We start from the raw sequence: 16,476 nt of genomic DNA on the forward strand, positions 1-16,476 counted from the left end.
GCGCTGATTTCGCCTTGGACGAGGATTTTTAACATTTAGTTCGAAAATGTAGCTCTGTTGTTGCCGGCACTACCCCATTATGCGTACGTTGATGATATTACCAGTTTTCATAGTAGCTGGTCGTTAATGGCTCATACCATCTCTTCAGCAACAATTGCAAAATTAGTACTGTACTGCCGTATGCAGTAGTCGAGACGTCTCAATCTCGCCGTGTGACCCGTACGAAAGTACCGGGCCAGTGGTTGCTCGTGCATGTTTATAATCAACCATGGAGGTTTCAGTGATTTGTTGAAGAAGTATATTGATCAGTGGCTTTGAATTTGGTTGTTGTGTTGGGTGCGGGTGTGCCTGAATCGGACCTGTTTTGTATCTTTTGGCGTTGAACCAGCATATCTTTCAGTTTCATTTACTCGTAAATCTACTAATGTTGTCCAAGTTGTCCAACACTGGGCTGCAAATGAGCCATAGGTCGATCGTGACTTTGGCCAATGTCGCATCGGCTAGTGCAAGGTGCCCTACTCCACCCCCTGGAACGAGGCGAATACTGAGGTAGGGTAAATGGGGTTTTCTCAGTGTGTGCTTTTAGTATTGTTTCAGGCCTTGGGTTTCCGGAACCCCGACGAGTGCCTTCATGGCCGCATTCAGCAGCGCTGCGGGCAACGATCAATCTGTTGCCACTCATGAATTCAAAACGGAGACGCGCAAGTTGTTGGACATTGTTGCCAAGTCTTTATACACTGATAAGGAGGTCTTCATCCGCGAGCTGGTCTCTAATGCCTCCGATGCATGCGAGAAGTTGCGGTTCCTCGAGACCGCTGGTAAGGTGAATTCTCTGGCGGATCCTGACACTCCCATAGAAATCAGCATCACCATTGATCCGAAGCATAGGCTTTTCATCATACAGGATTCTGGTATCGGTATGACCAAGAACGAGCTCATTGAGAATCTTGGCACGATCGCCAGGTCTGGTTCCAAAGAATTTATAACGTCAGATAAGTCAATGCCTCGGGTGACACTGCCAATCAAATCATCGGTCAGTTTGGTGTTGGTTTCTACTCTAGTTTTGTGGTCGCTGATAAGGTGGAGGTATTCTCTCGGTCAGCCGATGCTGCTGAGGACGGCGAAGGCCACGTATGGGAGTCCGATGGTCAGGGCAGTTTCACCATTAAGCCGGTCAAAGGCCTACCGCGCGGTACTAAGATTGTGCTTCACTTGAAAGAGGACGCTGCTGACTTTTGCAAGCCGGAGACTGTCAAGAAGGCTGCCTCCAAGTTTTCCAACTTCGTGGACTTTCCCATCAGAATGGCTGAGGGAGAGAAGGGCGATAAGGTTAAGATCAACAAGAATGATGCCCTCTGGATGAGGACTAGCGCCAGTGAGGAGGAGCATACCGAGTTCTATCGCTTTCTCTCTGGATCTTCGTACGGGGAGCCCATGTACTCGCTGATGTACCACACTGACGCGCCTCTCGCTATCAAGTCGGTCTTCTACATCCCGGAAGATGCTCCCAACCGTTGGTTGCAACAGGATGCTGATGTGCAGGTAATCTCATTGTGATTGGTCTTGTAGTTGGGAAGGTTCTGTACGTCGTAGGTGTCCCTGTATTGCCGCCGAGTATTGATCAAGAAGCATGCCAATGAGATCATCCCTGCCTGGCTCCATTGGGTTAGGGGAGTAGTCGACTGTGAGGACATGCCCTTGAACATCTCTAGAGAGAACATGCAGGATACAGCTTTGATGAGGAAGCTCAGCACTGCTGTCGTGAGGAGGATTTTGAGGTAGTCTCAACGAGGGTGTCGATACTCATCTTTGTGTGTCCTCATATTCCATCTCTACGCGATATGAATGGATATCCATCTCTTTAGTTTGGTAGGTTTTTGCGCCCTTCATATACCTCGAATATAAGCGGAAACTTCTTTAAGATTTGATTTTTTTTAAATTTGGGGTTTTTATATATTTCGGCGAGGATCGCATGTGGTCGGTAGAAGAGCGCTGGTGATGGTTAGGTTCCTCGCTGACCAAGCGCGTCGTGATGCCGATAAGTACAATGCTTTCTGGAGGAAGTATGGCTTCTACTTCAAGGCGGGTCTCCTTGAGGACCAACAGAACAACAACGGCAACCATAAGGACCTTATCCTCAAGTTGCTGAGGTTCGAGTCGAGCAACGGCAGCCCGGGTGCGTTCATGAGCCTCCAGGAATATGTCGATTCTATGACTGATGAACAGAACAACATCTACTACCTCCAGTCCAAGGATAGGAAGACAGCTCTCGCATCGCCTTACATGGAGGCCTTCGAGAACAAGGGCGTCAACGTGCTGCTACTCACTGAGGATATTGATGCCTTTGTCGTGAGTTACATCGAGAATTTCAAGGGCAAGCGTCTAGTATCTGTGGACAGTGAGGAAGAGATTGAAAAAGATATTTTCAAGAGCGATGACGATGAGGCTGAGAAGAAAGAGATGCCTGAGGCTAGTCGCGAGGAGCTCGAGTCATTCGTGAAGGAGGTCCTCGGTGAGCGTGTGAATGGAGTGAAGTTCAGCGATCGTCTAGTGAACTCACCTGCTGTGGTCACTTCTGCGATTTCCCCACAAATGAGGAGAATGATGAAGCAAATGATGGCCCAATCCGGCCAGGGTGATCAGAACGATGCCCTACAGGTAATACTACATACCCCGTAGTAGAGAGTATAGTGTATCTCTTCTTAGGCCATCCCTATGACCCTCGAGCTGAACCCAGACCATCCCACCGTGCGCAAGTTGGGCGATCTGGCTGCATCAAAGGCAGCTCGGTCGGAGGACATCGCCAAGGTTGCCGTCACTCAGCTTTTCGATAACGCTTGTATCGCTGCTGGTATGGTTGAGGACCCTCGTACTATCCTGGATCGCCTCCAGAAGATGCTGGACGTTTGTGTGGAGCAAGCTGTGTCTGCCGCGGATCTCACCAGTGCTGGTGGTGACAAGGCAACTCCTGTTGCAGAGCCGGCGAAGGAAGATGAGCCCATTGAGCTGAAGAAGATGGAGTGAATGAAGGCGAATTCGGAATTGTGATCATAACGCATTGTTGATGTCGCATAGTTGTAGAACTGTCGTCGTTTCCGCTGGTCTGGCACTCCCACTCGGGGTCTACCCGTTGGCGTTTCGTAGAGTGCCTGCTATCCACTGTGTTGATTACATACCCTAGTTTCCTCCTGCTTGGAAGTGACTGTTGGGTTCAGTAAAGTACGGCCAAGAGCACATTCAAGAGTGTTTTTGGGTGAGCGTGTGGCAAACGAATAAGGCAGTATGTATCAGTATAATCTCCGTTGTCGCGGCTCATGTTCACGGGGACATATAAAATCGATACTGATTGGGATTAGGCCAGAGTGAATATGATCGCCTCATGCTGTGGTGGGAAACGCTGCAGCTGGGCTCCGTGAAACTCTTCTTTGCCTCCGTCTACGGCAGTGTAGCAGCAGTAGCTCATTTTCTATTCTCAGTATTATTGAAATTGGCGATGTCGAAGAGTGACTAGGTAAAGCTAGCATAATCTGAGCAGATAGCTCTAGCTCGTTGTTGGTGCCTATAAGGAATTTCATTTGTACTATGAGAGTTTTTGCGTTAGTGCAAGTCGAGTTGCAAAGCGTCCCCTAGTTTTGTTATTGATAATGGTATCGCTCACGACCCTGAATTCCCACGCACCAACATTGTTTCTCCTATGCCTCAGCTCCATCGTCCTCTTCAATGTGAGAACAGTGCACATAGGCCTGTCGTATCTCCTGGAGCTCTGGCCGGTCTCTCTGTTCTGCCTCTCACCGTTGTTGGCAGCCCAGAGGCTCAGCAACTCGATATGGCCGCCAGTTGTGACCTTGTCTCTCGCCCTCGGCATCACATTCTGGAACATGGCGCTCGATTTTGGCCTTGGCTTGCTCATGGGCCTGGCTTGGGGCATGTTCTGGTGGTTGGCCGGCCTCTTCGAGAACCTCGCGTTCAAGGGTGATTCAGGTTACTACTCCCTCCGGATCGCTGCGATGTGGGTTTCGCTAGTGTATGCGACGACGCGCTGCTTGGGAACAATGATATCGCTATCGACCCCATTTCACGTGTCACCAGTCTTGATACAGCCCGTCGCTCTCTTCGGCTTTTACAGTCTGGAGTTTGCTATCATATGTAGCAACGCGGCTCTGGCGCAAGCTCTCACGTCTCACAATCGACGACACGTGCTGAATCTGTGGCAACTCGGGATTTTGGGGTGGGCCCTCGTCAGCGTACTACTCTACTATACGTCTATGATCCCTGGGCAGGCAACCGTCACTATGGCGGCAGTTTCCCCAGGCGGTTATTTGCCCAGTCCTTTCTGTGATGATGGTTATATTCTTCACCACGGTGAAAGAGTGCCGTGTACTGCGAGCATTGATGGGCAACTCGCAAGGACTCGGAGGGCCGTAGAAGAATACGGTGCCCAACTTGTTGTCTGGCCTGAAGGTTGGCTGGGACCCTTCAAGAACATGAGCACCGCGACAGACTTCGTTGAGAGAAAGCTTGGCCCGTTCGCCGAAGAACTACAGATTTCCATGACCGTCGGCGCAAGCACAGAAGGGTGGGGTAATCTCGCCTTGACGATAGGCCCTGCAGGGTTGATAGAGAACGTCTATGGAAAGCAGCATCCGGTCCGTATCAACGGTGAGAGGAGCGAGTTCGTGTTCGGTTACCCGACCATGCCGTTGAATCCCTTGCTGGTTGATCAGCATGTCAATGCACTTTCAGCCGACAGCTATGGTCGTCTCGGGTCGCTGATCTGCTATGATATGGACTTTCCGAGTGCAGCTCGGGAGCTTGTCTCTAGAGGCGCTACTCTCATACTGAATCCCTCCCAGGACTGGTCAGCCATACGTGATCACATCGCCACCGCCGTTTTCCGAGCCGTGGAAAACAGAGTGGCCATTGCTAAGGCCGATGTCGGCTGGGATTCGGCAATCATTGATCCCCTCGGGAACAGGGTCGTTGGTTTCGAGAGAGCTGAATGCACCGAGGAGGTCATTGTCGGTACCGTGCCCCTAGGGACAGGCACAACCCTCGCGGTGTACCTTGGGGATTTGGTCGCAGTATCTTGCCTCATGTTTGTCGCGCTCGCCCTAGTACAAGCTGCTGGGCAATGGGTAACTAGCAGGCGTCATGGTGAGTTAGATCATCCACTCTTGTCATCTGTGTGATTTTTGTTTTCATTTAATCTATATTTATTGTGTTTGCCATTACACAGGAGAGTATTGTGATTCCGGTGAGTTATGATATTGTCCGTAGAACAATTCTTGTCAGCCGACCAAACTCGGGTTAATAGAGGTTAACTTGTTAACCTAGGTTAAATACCGATGCGGATGGTCGCGTCGCTCCGCTACCAATTCGCACTGCAGAGATGTAACGGTGAGGCGAGCGGATCCTCCCCGCTTTCCTTATGTCATAACATGGTCATGGGCTGAAGGACCCTCTGTATTTTATCCCAATCCCACCACTGAGTGGTGAGTCAGCACTGGTGACCACTCCCGGGAGCGAGTACCGAAGAGGGTGCAGACACGCACTGTCGGCACACTCATTGAGTGTCACTCAGACTCTGTGTCTCTGAGTGTCTTTCCCTCATCGGTACTTCTAGGGTCGGTTCGTATCGAACCGCCCCACCAGACCCACGCGACCAGGAGTGGGATATTTAACACAACATCGGCAACTATCCGATAGGATACCTGACACGCAAGCTTCGGTTGAGTATAAATTCTATTTCGAGTGCAAATAGAGTTATCGCACCAAACAAACAAAAAAATAACATCACAGAGGTCTTTCTCTTCCACTTTATCACCAGTGAACCCACGGATAGCGGTGGCGTCATCAACCTGATGCACATATCGCCGGAAATTTCCATGCACCACTTACCAACCTGAAGCTTCTCTCCTTGTGGAATTCCAACCGCGCAGCTTTCGATGGGATTCACTCCTTTGCTGGAGTCCCTCAGAAACTGCCGCCCACGCTGAATGTATTCTTTAAGACCCCCCGCAGTCTACTGCGACTAAATGAACGGGGTCGTCATACGGTCAGCCCATATGCCGAGAATGGAATTTATCTTAGTTGTTTTCCATATCGTCGACCCCAGCAACAAGATTCGGGAGAGTCCAAGTACTCGTAAAGTTGAGGTTCCCCGTCGGTGAGAGACGGCATGAGACGGTATCCACGGAGGAATTAAAAAACTATTAAACAGCTTTGGTCAGTAGAGGACTCTCGTGCCTTACGAAGATTCAATGCGTCCTCTAACGCAAATGTCAACACAAATGCCCTTTTCTGGACCTCCGCGCAGTAGTAAATCTAACAACGTATGATGATGTGTTTTTCTATTTCACACAGTGTCAAGCCAGGAGCTGCACTACTCGGATCGTTGTAAGCGACACTATACAGAATATCAAGTTCTTGTTGAAAGTGAGCCGTATAATCGATCATAATGGCGAGCGCTACTTGCAACAACGCATAAGCAAATCCTGTCTAGCCGCATTGAACCCGAGTTGATTTTGGCGTCAGTGCAGTCGAATACACATCACGCAGTAATGGCTATGGACCCGTCCACTCCCGAGAACGAGGGCTCTCTCGACAGTAATGCAGAAATCTCACCTATAAAGCGGATTAGGGCGATGATGGACACGTGGATTCGGTAGCACTCAGGGGAGGGTCTCAGCTGATTGGGCTGACTGTCTATATAGGGACCGTGACGTTGTGGAAGCTCAGCTCGAGGACACGAGTCTTACGGATAGGAGTGTCGCGGCAGTCGTACGAATTCTGGTAGGAATTCGTGTCGAAAATACGTGTGGACCTAGATGCGATATTGTCAGAGCCAGTGCCCTTCATTGGAGCTCCTGGATGTGTCCTATAACGACGTCTCACTCACTAGCTGTAGTGAGATGTGCTTACTACTGTGTAGGATGAAAGCACTGAAGACCGTCTCTATGGTCGGCTGCAACTTCCCTTTGAGGTCGATAGGGTAGGGCAAATGCTATTCTCAACGGTTTCAATGCACTGACCTGAGGTACCTTATGACCGCTATTATGGAGCGCGAGTCTCGAGGCCTGCCGGCCCTCGAGAGTGTATCTCTCACGAGAACAAGTGGCATCATATCCGCAGCATTAGATGCGAAAAAGCCGGGAAAACCGAACCCATTGGTCGGTCGTGAGTGAAGCCGTATTGATGAGAGTCGTCACCCCTACAGGTCCTCAATCACCGCGAGCGAGTCCTACGAGATACCGGCATACAGCCAACGATCGTTGCAGCGACTGTGATGCATCGGGCCAGTGTTGAGCTGTGGAGGTTTCTGGTGGATACAGGCCACCCACAGGTAGTGCTTAGAAACTCCCTTGTCGAACGAGACGTCCTTACTGTTTGTAACGTTGACAGGTGTTACGGTTGATAGAAGGACGTGAAGGAATGCGATTGTATCGACCGGAGAATGAGGACCTGTGCCTCGCTGATGCTCTCTCTGCGGAGGCCCAGCCTCAATGGGAAAAACTCGAGGGGAAGACACTAGACCGAATGACTAAGGCGTTGCAAAAGGTCGCTGATTTGCTCATCAAGGTCATTTTCGGAAGTAGTTGTTGCTGATATTAGATTATATTGTTCGATTCGTCTGGGATACCTGGCCACCCGGTCACAGAGGGTGAGGCCTTTACTGCGGCAATGCTCATCTTACCGGCGACTAGGGAAGAGTGAGCTTCTTGGGGCTGTTTTCTATGGACAGGTTTTGCCGCCCTCAGGATCATCGATAACTCTACGGATAACTCTTCGGAGGATTTTGCCAAAGCGATGGTAATATGAGAGTAGTGGTACACTCGTAAATTTGAGTTCAGGTTGATGCAGTAGTTGAGGAGAGTTTGTTGAAACTTGAGGGAACGGAAAAATCGACAGCGAAGATCTCCCTGGGCCCAGTGTAAGGTCTCGCTGACATGATGTGTCTAGCCTTGATGCCCCGAATCAGGCCGGCCACCGGTGCTGCTCTGAAGGCTCAGAAGGCGGCACTTGCAAAACGAGAATTGTCGAAGTGCCAGACGTTTAATATTAAGCAGATTATCACGAGGAATGGTACCGTCTTGATGAACGTGTTGGAGCGTATGTTGGAGACTACCAGCATTAACGCTAGGGATATCGAGACCGGCTATACCCTCCTCGAGTGAGTGCCTCGTATTTGCATTTGTTGTAGAAAGCGTGGTAAACAGTATTTGTGATGGTACGTCGTGTTTCCATTGTCAAACTCAAAATTCTATATTGAGAAAAAATTGACAGATATCCATTATAGTGGGAGTACCTCCAGGGTAGCGCTGATTCATCGGCTCAGCCGATTCGGCTGGACGTAGGTGTTCAGTGAGTAAGTGAGCTAGTGATAAGAAGAGCAGTGCTAGTAGTCATCCAGGAGCGTAGTGATGTTTCCACCAACCATAGTAATGATAAATTGTAATTGATATCGATCTATTTCCTGACTGATTCATTGTCCGCATATGTGGACTCGGTGGGGATGCGTACTTCGCCGCAGGTATGCCTGTCGGACCCACAACATGGGCTTGGCTAAGTTGTGCTATAGGAGGGGCGCCCCTTTGGAGGGCAGAACGGAGAGTGGTGATACTCCAATCAATATAGCAACCAAACAGAGAGACTATATGATGATGGAATTCCTGTATACTGCCAGGCTTATGTAAAGAAAATGCTATTGGCGGGTCTGTAGGTATACATATGGTGTTCGTATTAATTCTAAGGACGCACTGGGTAAGGCCGCCCTACATGTAGCAGCATCTAGTAACGACGTGGACGCTATTTGCCGGCTTATTGAGTGGGGAGCTGATGTGAATCTTCGGGATAAGTAGGAGCCGATTCAGACACATTTGAGTGTACACTGTTCTGTTAGTCGCCAACGGACCCCTCTCCATTATGCAGCAGCAGGTGGACATATCAAAGGGACCATGCTGTTACTTGAGCTGGGGGCAGACCTCAACGCTGAGGACTACAAGGAGTATACGGCAGTGGCCCACGCTGAGGCTAATGATCACTTCCTGCTAATGGACAGGTGAGATCGTCATGATTTATTTGGTCTATTGGGCTTGTCAGACTGGCCTCTTTGGGTGGTCGGGGCCATAGACTCCATGAAATCCGCGGACAAGTACCGGCGCCTCCAAAGAGGAAGTCTACGAGGGAGCAACTGATGGAGAATGAGGCCATGGGAATCGTCACGGTGAGGGAATATTCTTTTGTTTCTAGAAGTAAAGGACTTGTGATAGAATCCAAAGCGGAAGAATAGTATCATATCGCCACTGTATGACCCTGCGGTGAAGAAGGAGATCAACAAGTATGCAGCCTTACAGGCCAAGGACGACTTAGAGGCCAAACAGTTGGCTAAGCTCGCCGCTAAGAAATTGGTGGGGACTTGGGGGCACTGATGGATTGTGTTCTACGCATGCAAGCATTTGCTGTTCATTTATGTATAGCAAGGTGTCGTGAGACTATGGTCTTGAGTTCTATCATGTTAGTGGATTCGTGAAGGGACTGTGGGTCAATCGAACCTGTTGAGAGAGAGTACCGGCTCGATGCTTTGAAGGAGATCTTCGGAGTGGGCTGGGCAGCTCTCTTGTTTGGAACGAATCATTAACGTGGATATTCAACAACATGAACTGATCGTGATCAAGGTTGCCGTCTCCCGTTGTGGGACACGGCCAGGACTCAACCGATGTACTGTTCTCTGGAGGAGCGTCCAAAAGCCCCGCTATAGTGAGACCGATTATTCACTCCGAGGTATATCATCATTGCAATGAGTCATGTGACGTGCTCACCAGTTGACAGTTCAATCAGAAACTGATGATTCCTGTCCATTATCAACGAACACAAAATATTTCTCCATCAAGAAAAATAATGTTGCCAGATCGTAAGCTGTAAATGCTGGGAATGATCCTGTCACTGAACCAGTTTACTATGATAGGAATGCAACAGATTCTTATCGGTATCAAATCATCTACGCGTCAAATTCTCCCAACAGCAACAATCTTGTCTGCAGTAACTTCGAGGCCGAATGGTGAGAAGGCTAGCCTTGCCAGTTTGCAGAACTGAATTCCGAATGGAATACCAATTATAGTGATAAAGCAAACTACTGCCGAAAGTATATTGAAAATGGCAATAATTAAACCGGGGATGAACCACAGGCAGTTACCAAGGCAGTTGCATGAACAACAGGCAGAATCACCTTTATCTTCAACCTGACAAAACGGACAAGGTGATTTGCCAAATAACATGGCAGAACCCATCAAGTGCTTACTCGGTAGCCGAATGGTATGAACGATAGCTTCGCCAGTTTGAAGCACTGCAGACCGCAAGGAATGCCGATTATAGTGATGCAGAATACACAACCGAAGACTAACCACAATACAGCAGAAGCCCAGCCACCGACCAGTATCCATAGAATATTGCACGTCCAATCACCACAGCCTCGACGATCTTCGACTCTGAAGACTTCAGCCATGGTGCGGCGATAACAACTGATTAACGTTGAGTAGATCTATCCTCACATCCACCAGGCCTCCTGAGCTTCGTTCAGTAAGCGAATGCTCCTGATTGAAGAGCATTCGCTCGCTGAACGAAACTTGATTCGTTCTCGAACTTGTCTCAACCTCATGTTCGGGTCCACGAGCTTGCAGTGTTGAATGGGAAAGGGAATTCCAATGATACATGTGAACAATATCACGCCGCAGATGATCTCGAGGATAGCAATTATAATGCCGGGAATCCACCACAGACAGTTGCATATACTATCATAATGATATAGCATAATTTACCGCCTTTGTCGATCGTCTAACGATCATAGCAGTCCGCTACCGTGACATACAGGTCATGTCAGACATGGCGGCTCGGGCGAGCGTGAGTCCCTAGGATAAGATTCAGACTCCGGAAGTTTCACTCAGGATTCGAAAGGTAGGAATGCAAACACACCTCTTTTTTCAGTTGAAAGCTTAGCGAGGCGCAGTGACATTGAAGTGAACATTGTAACGAGAGTGTACAAGACCAGAATCCACCGCGCAGAGCGGGCAAGCAAGCACGCACACACACATACATGTGTACGTGTACGACCGTCTCATAGAAATTAATCTAACAATCACCTGGTTGCACGGAGATCAAAAGTGCACCACTGACCCCGCATGTTTCAACCACATTCATACGACCGTAAGAGGATGTGCGCCGGGATCACATCGGCCACTACTGAATGAGAGAAAGACATCAGTGTTAAAGTCTACCGTAATGAAGACCAAACGGAGAACTTGCATAAAATTGACGTGAAAAGTCCTTAATGGGACCTCATCAGCTAACTTCACTACACAGAACGGATAATTCGCTCGGGAATATGCTAGATACGACGAGTTCTGATTGCAATTGTTCGAGTTGTGCCGTTTCTGATCAAGAACTGGATGATTCTGCATCAACTTGGAAGAACTCAAGATTGTGCTGCATGAAACCCTGATATCGAAGCTAATAGCGTTTGATACAAAATGATTATATTAAAATTCGATTCTGCGGAAGAATTCACCGGATTCTTGCCAATTCCAAGTAAACTAGACGTTGATCACCTCCACAGCGACAACCTTGTCTGCAGTAACCTCGAGGCCAAACGGTGAGAAAGCCAGCCTAGCCAGCTTGCAGTACTGAAACCCGAATGGAATGCCAATTATAGAGATAAAGCAAAGCACTGCCGAGAATATATTGAAAATAGCGATAATTAAACCAGGAATGAACCACAGACAGTTTCCGAGACAGTTGCATGCGCAACAGGCAGAATTGCCTTTCTCTTCAACCTGATCAAACAAACGGGTTTACGTGAGAAGGAGACGATAACCGTTCAGTGCTCACCCGATAGCCAAACGGTATGAACGACAACTTAGCCATTTTGAAGCACTGCAGGCCACATGGAATACCAATGATAGTGATGCAGAATACACAGCCAAAGAAGAGCCACCAGAGGGCCGCGACCCAGCCACCGACCAGTATCCATAAGATATTGCACGTCCAATGACCACAGCCTCGACGATCTTCGACTTTGAAAACTTCAGCCATGTGACTGCGAGAAGGACAAAATGAAGCTGAATGCAGCTGGATGTTCCCGACTCCCAATAAGGGTACTATCCTACTGCTGCTAGTTACCGAGAAACAGTTAAAAGAAAAGGTTGAACCACCCATGAACACAGATCGGTAGAATAATACCACAAACAGATGTCACTGATATTACAGCAAGAATGATCTCAAAGATAGCAAATACAATGCTGGGAGACTCTGGCATATAGTTGCAGAACTAGCCACTATCACGTAAAAAGACACCTCGTCTTTCAATAACCTGACCGTCTCTAAACTCTAGGTCACAGAGCAAATACACGAGAGTCATGCGGGACAGAGCGGATGTGTAAACTATGCTAGAAAGCTCAGCTAGATTTCAAGGAATGCCAAAATTGTATTCCAGAACTCAGTACTGATGCACCCCATCAGAGAAAGTGCATTACGGTAATGCACCACCCCATCAAGAATGCTAGCACTGTGTGACGCAGGTTGCGTTAAGGACGATTACAGCATACATGTAGGGGCCTTCCACTGGTGCGGAGAAGAACATCACGACACTCGTTGAGACCGACTCCTTCCACTTAGCACCGGACCGTATATTTCTACAACGACTATATTTCTACCACAAGCATCATCTCCGAGATTCGAAAAGTCCATAACGCTAAGATTTGACCTCCCTGATACCGAGGCTAGCGCTCTTAACGGCGACCTAATCAGTACTATTGATTAGGATTCCCCCGAAGCCGATTGCGTTACGCATCTCTTGCTTCGCTTTTAAAAGTAAGTTTTTCACACAAATTCGCCATAGCTATACATCGGTTCACACATATTGTTATTTGCCCAAGAGCCCCGCTTCCGTCCCCATAATTCTGACGCAAACTAGCCCGATCAGGTTTCATGCACTTGAGCGGAAGATGTTCATTCGTCTGAGACGAATCGTCTCCGTAACGCCACAGTATGAGCATTTCTCATCATGAATACCTGCACAATAGCCGGGCCTGTATTCGTTTTCTTCAGCGGCCTTGATGTCTTTTCCCGCGTTGAGGGTTACTTGGAAAACCCAAGAGTTATCCGCTGATCAGCACGCGTTCGAACCTCGAAGCCAGGAAAAGAGTTCCTTTCCCAGCTAGATCAAGTTGCATGGGATATCCTCCCTCCTTAGCATAGGTATGGGCCATACAATGTGGCCCACACGAAGCAGTGCACATCAGTGATGGGCACAGGCCTTCTCGTAGTAGAGCTTAGGAGTATTGCCAACATGCAATGATCAAAGATTGATCATCAACGCGTTTATCTACAACAACCCCGAGCTACGACTCTACGTCTCGTGTATCCCGCGGAACGGTTAAGTCCCGAGGTGAGGTGTACAGAGCGTTGGAGATCATCGTAGTTTCGTGGGGCTGTAGTACTTGGATAAAAAGTGATCCATGACCCTATTGGGAGCTGTTCACCGACGAGCCGCGGCAGCCTCCCCCCCATTGAAATATGCGAGCCGACCAACGACTAGTCAATGCAGACAATTTAGGTTGATGACGAATGTATGTGAACCTTCTCCTCTCAATACGAAATCCATCATACAACAGACATTCTTACTTGCTTAACTACAACACCTTCCTCAGATAAAATTAACGAAAAGGTAAGCTACGTTACTGATGTTGAATGAAATATTTTCGTGTTGATAGTTTTCCTAGTCCCGGGAAAACATCATTCCAGCGAAATCAAGATTCAAGAAAATAAACTCTTCAGAAAGTACATACTGTAAGATGGGCTGAGTTGTGTGTATCACAAGAGCAATGAAACGATGAAAGTGCGGATCTGCAGAGGCTGAAGCTCCACGTTTCCCCAATCAACTGCGAGGCCGCTGTGACCTCCTCCATCATAAACGGGGCTTTGACTTTGAACCCCGTGCGCGGACCATTTCAATCGTTCCTCCTCAGCGGTCTCGATGTCTCTGCCCGCGTTGAGGGTTACCTGAGGAGCCAAGGCGTTCAGATCCGCTGATCAGCACGCGTTCGAACCTCGAAGCCGGGACCTAGCTCAAAGTCTTTCAAGAGAGTTCCTTTCCCAGCTAGATCAAGTTGGACGGGGGCACCTCCCTCCTCCTGAGCATAAGTATGGGCCACGCGAAGCAATGCACATCGGCGATCGGCACAGGCCTTCTCATAGTAGAGCTTAGGAGTATTGTTGACATGCAACACCTCCAGCGTTAGAATTTGGATCTCTTGGGGAAAATGCTTGGAAGCTTTTAGCCCCGCAAGAGAGGACCAGTTATCGGCTTTAGGCGGGTTCTTGGGATCATCATGAGCGAAGACAGGCAGAAGAGGCAGACGGACCTGACGTCAGTCCATGCGGCTGTAGATGGGCTGAAGCGGCCACCTGGTGAGCCATCTCTCGATAGTTGTCGTGGGACTCTTCTTCGGTCGTCGACGTTCTCATGGGCTCTAGCAGGAGGCGCGTCTCACCCGTTACCAATTTAGGCAGGCACAATGACTCTACACAGTCTACCTCATCCAAAGGCTCTCCTAAAATAACTCGTCCTAAGCTCGCCATCCCACTCTCTCACCAACGCCTCGGCCATCGTCAACTAGCGTTCTCCTATGGATCATTATCTCGAGTTGGCCTGGTAGCAGTGAGGCTCCACCATGAGCTCGATCGGGCACAAGAGTGAGCTAGGGACACTACTATGAGCACGTACTCGATGCTGGGTGCCTACCTGCCGAGCGTTACTCCCTTCACCGACCTGATCGGAAATCCTCAGGCCTGAGTTAATCGGGTAATAGTTCATGGCCACGGGATCGGTAACATTCAGCTGCCAATCCTTGCGGTAGTTGACCCTGAGAATTAATATAACTCCTCCAAGCACGTCAAGTACCTCACCTGCGATGTACCCAATCCCTACCGTTGCTGTCCGTGACGAAGTCTCCATCATGATTATTGATGTCCGTGTCCAGTAGCTACGTGGGAGCAACCTGGTCTACACCACAGCCCTCTGTACTTACAAGGACGGCCTCCTTCCCAACACCGTCGCCAACGTCGATCGCCACATCCCACGATATCACCACAGCAGACTCCTTCGGCGAGATGCTCAAAGATAAGCTCCCGATGAGAGCTGGCGAATCTCCCTCATCCTCTTTCTCTAATGATTGTTGAGCAATATTCACCCGCAGTGTATTCCCATCATCAGCTTGGCCCATGAGCATCTAAAAGTCGTCCAAACTCGTTGCCTTAGCAAGGATATGATCACAGCAATTTCCCCCTCATGGGCCCCTCTCCCTTTCGCTAACTCGTCCCTACGCATTCTACTAGCACCTTGCTTACTGTAGGACTGAAGGCCACCTCCGGTCGGCAGGATCGAATCGATCTAACATATGGTGCCTCCGGACAATCGGGTCGGAATATGTAGGCCCCCGAGGCTTGGCCTTGACGTCCGTAAATGTCACCGCCATAACCCACAGAGCTTTCATAGTATGCAAGGGTGACGTTAAACTTTACCTGGGGGGGGTTGAAGATACGAAACTGCCCGGAACCCACCTCTAAACCAGCCTTCAAGTTCTTCAAAGTGAAGCGGTACGGTCCCCCACTGCCCCCATCTCCTTGATAAAATAGCTTATAGTTTTCGTTGCCAACAGTTGTTCTGGACGGGGCAGAGAACCGGCCACTAGGCTGTTGCTCTTGTTGTGGGCAGGTTGCTGTGTGCCCGTTGGCTCCGGAAGTGATCCTGTTGAAAGTAGCTCATCTACAGAATTTTCAGTTCGATTGAAATTCCAAGCCTAATTATTAAGAAAATACCAATTGCTCCAATAACGTATACAAATTGCTGATAAATCGCCCAAGAGTTCATCGAGTTACCCTCCTCATTAACAGAGGAATACGAATCACATTCATCAGTTGTAGGGGACGACCTCGAGACTGACAGTAGCAACGAGCTATTTTCGAGGGGGGCCTCTCGGTACATCACATTAAATTTGAATCACTATTGGGTAATATTTCGATACTCTGGCTGAATTGTTAAAGTGATGGAAAGTTCCATTTTCAATTAGAGCTGGGAATGCTGTAGTAGCATTGGTTGGGCGCCTTCTACCGGTAGATTGCCGACCCCATTGGAGGGACATCCTCTGCTGTGAAATATAGTGTAGGGGTAGGGGTGCCACGATGGTGGTCGTTATCAGTCACCCAGCTCTGGTCATGGTGAGAGGAATGAGTCGTCGATATCATAGAGGAGCTCCTACCTTTACACTCTGCCTGCTTGCCGCCTTCTCAACAGCGACTGCCACCCCTTGGCAGTGGCGCTTCAATGACCCCATGATGCTTCTCTGAACCGAATGACGCTCGATACTATCATCAGCCTCGGGGGACTCCGCTTTTTGCTTCGGTGACGCAATGGGCACCGATACG

At 49.0% G+C, this 16,476-nt stretch overlaps 6 protein-coding genes across 6 annotated transcripts in view; 3 read left to right on the forward strand and 3 right to left on the reverse strand.

The window, feature by feature from the left end:
* Window positions 1-424: 424 nt before the first annotated feature.
* On the forward strand, window positions 425-3,024 carry Pmar_PMAR026488 (heat-shock protein, putative; the record flags this gene model as incomplete). Its single annotated transcript, XM_002773192.1, has 6 exons — window positions 425-549; window positions 598-1,009; window positions 1,039-1,542; window positions 1,594-1,778; window positions 2,007-2,658; window positions 2,707-3,024. The coding sequence occupies 6 exons, from the start codon at window positions 425-427 to the stop codon at window positions 3,022-3,024; spliced, it is 2,196 nt and encodes a 731-aa protein (XP_002773238.1).
* Window positions 3,025-3,644: 620 nt separating this feature from the next.
* Window positions 3,645-6,170, forward strand: Pmar_PMAR026489 (Apolipoprotein N-acyltransferase, putative; the record flags this gene model as incomplete). The annotated part of the gene is made up of 2 exons (XM_002773193.1): window positions 3,645-5,154; window positions 6,091-6,170. 2 exons carry the CDS (start codon window positions 3,645-3,647, stop codon window positions 6,168-6,170), a joined length of 1,590 nt encoding a protein of 529 aa, XP_002773239.1.
* Window positions 6,171-6,560: 390 nt separating this feature from the next.
* On the forward strand, window positions 6,561-9,428 carry Pmar_PMAR026490 (ankyrin repeat domain containing protein; the record flags this gene model as incomplete). Its single annotated transcript, XM_002773194.1, has 14 exons — window positions 6,561-6,664; window positions 6,714-6,792; window positions 6,843-6,991; window positions 7,037-7,169; window positions 7,217-7,342; window positions 7,402-7,591; window positions 7,742-7,809; window positions 7,851-7,930; window positions 7,979-8,170; window positions 8,531-8,671; window positions 8,720-8,854; window positions 8,900-9,058; window positions 9,100-9,223; window positions 9,270-9,428. The coding sequence occupies 14 exons, from the start codon at window positions 6,561-6,563 to the stop codon at window positions 9,426-9,428; spliced, it is 1,839 nt and encodes a 612-aa protein (XP_002773240.1).
* A 576-nt stretch (window positions 9,429-10,004) lies between these two features.
* On the reverse strand, window positions 10,005-10,501 carry Pmar_PMAR026491 (conserved hypothetical protein; the record flags this gene model as incomplete). The annotated part of the gene is made up of 2 exons (XM_002773195.1): window positions 10,005-10,238; window positions 10,298-10,501. 2 exons carry the CDS (start codon window positions 10,499-10,501, stop codon window positions 10,005-10,007), a joined length of 438 nt encoding a protein of 145 aa, XP_002773241.1.
* Window positions 10,502-11,585: 1,084 nt separating this feature from the next.
* Window positions 11,586-12,084, reverse strand: Pmar_PMAR026492 (conserved hypothetical protein; the record flags this gene model as incomplete). The annotated part of the gene is made up of 2 exons (XM_002773196.1): window positions 11,586-11,825; window positions 11,881-12,084. The coding sequence occupies 2 exons, from the start codon at window positions 12,082-12,084 to the stop codon at window positions 11,586-11,588; spliced, it is 444 nt and encodes a 147-aa protein (XP_002773242.1).
* A 1,710-nt stretch (window positions 12,085-13,794) lies between these two features.
* Window positions 13,795-16,476, reverse strand: part of Pmar_PMAR026493 (Lysosomal alpha-mannosidase precursor, putative) — a gene marked incomplete at its 5' end in the record, with an annotated part of 7,666 nt that continues 4,984 nt past the window's right edge. The window contains 10 exons of the mRNA XM_002773197.1: window positions 13,795-14,052; window positions 14,100-14,414; window positions 14,458-14,603; window positions 14,645-14,750; window positions 14,795-14,915; window positions 14,959-15,035; window positions 15,081-15,281; window positions 15,400-15,573; window positions 15,613-15,799; window positions 16,163-16,260. Coding sequence (XP_002773243.1) covers window positions 13,864-14,052; window positions 14,100-14,414; window positions 14,458-14,603; window positions 14,645-14,750; window positions 14,795-14,915; window positions 14,959-15,035; window positions 15,081-15,281; window positions 15,400-15,573; window positions 15,613-15,799; window positions 16,163-16,260 — 1,614 coding nt within the window. The 3' untranslated portion in view covers window positions 13,795-13,863. The remainder of the gene's footprint in view (window positions 14,053-14,099; window positions 14,415-14,457; window positions 14,604-14,644; window positions 14,751-14,794; window positions 14,916-14,958; window positions 15,036-15,080; window positions 15,282-15,399; window positions 15,574-15,612; window positions 15,800-16,162; window positions 16,261-16,476) is intronic.

This window comes from Perkinsus marinus, assembly GCF_000006405.1.
Source record: "Perkinsus marinus ATCC 50983 genomic scaffold scf_1104296959216, whole genome shotgun sequence".
Classification (NCBI taxonomy): Eukaryota; Perkinsozoa; order Perkinsida; family Perkinsidae; genus Perkinsus; species Perkinsus marinus.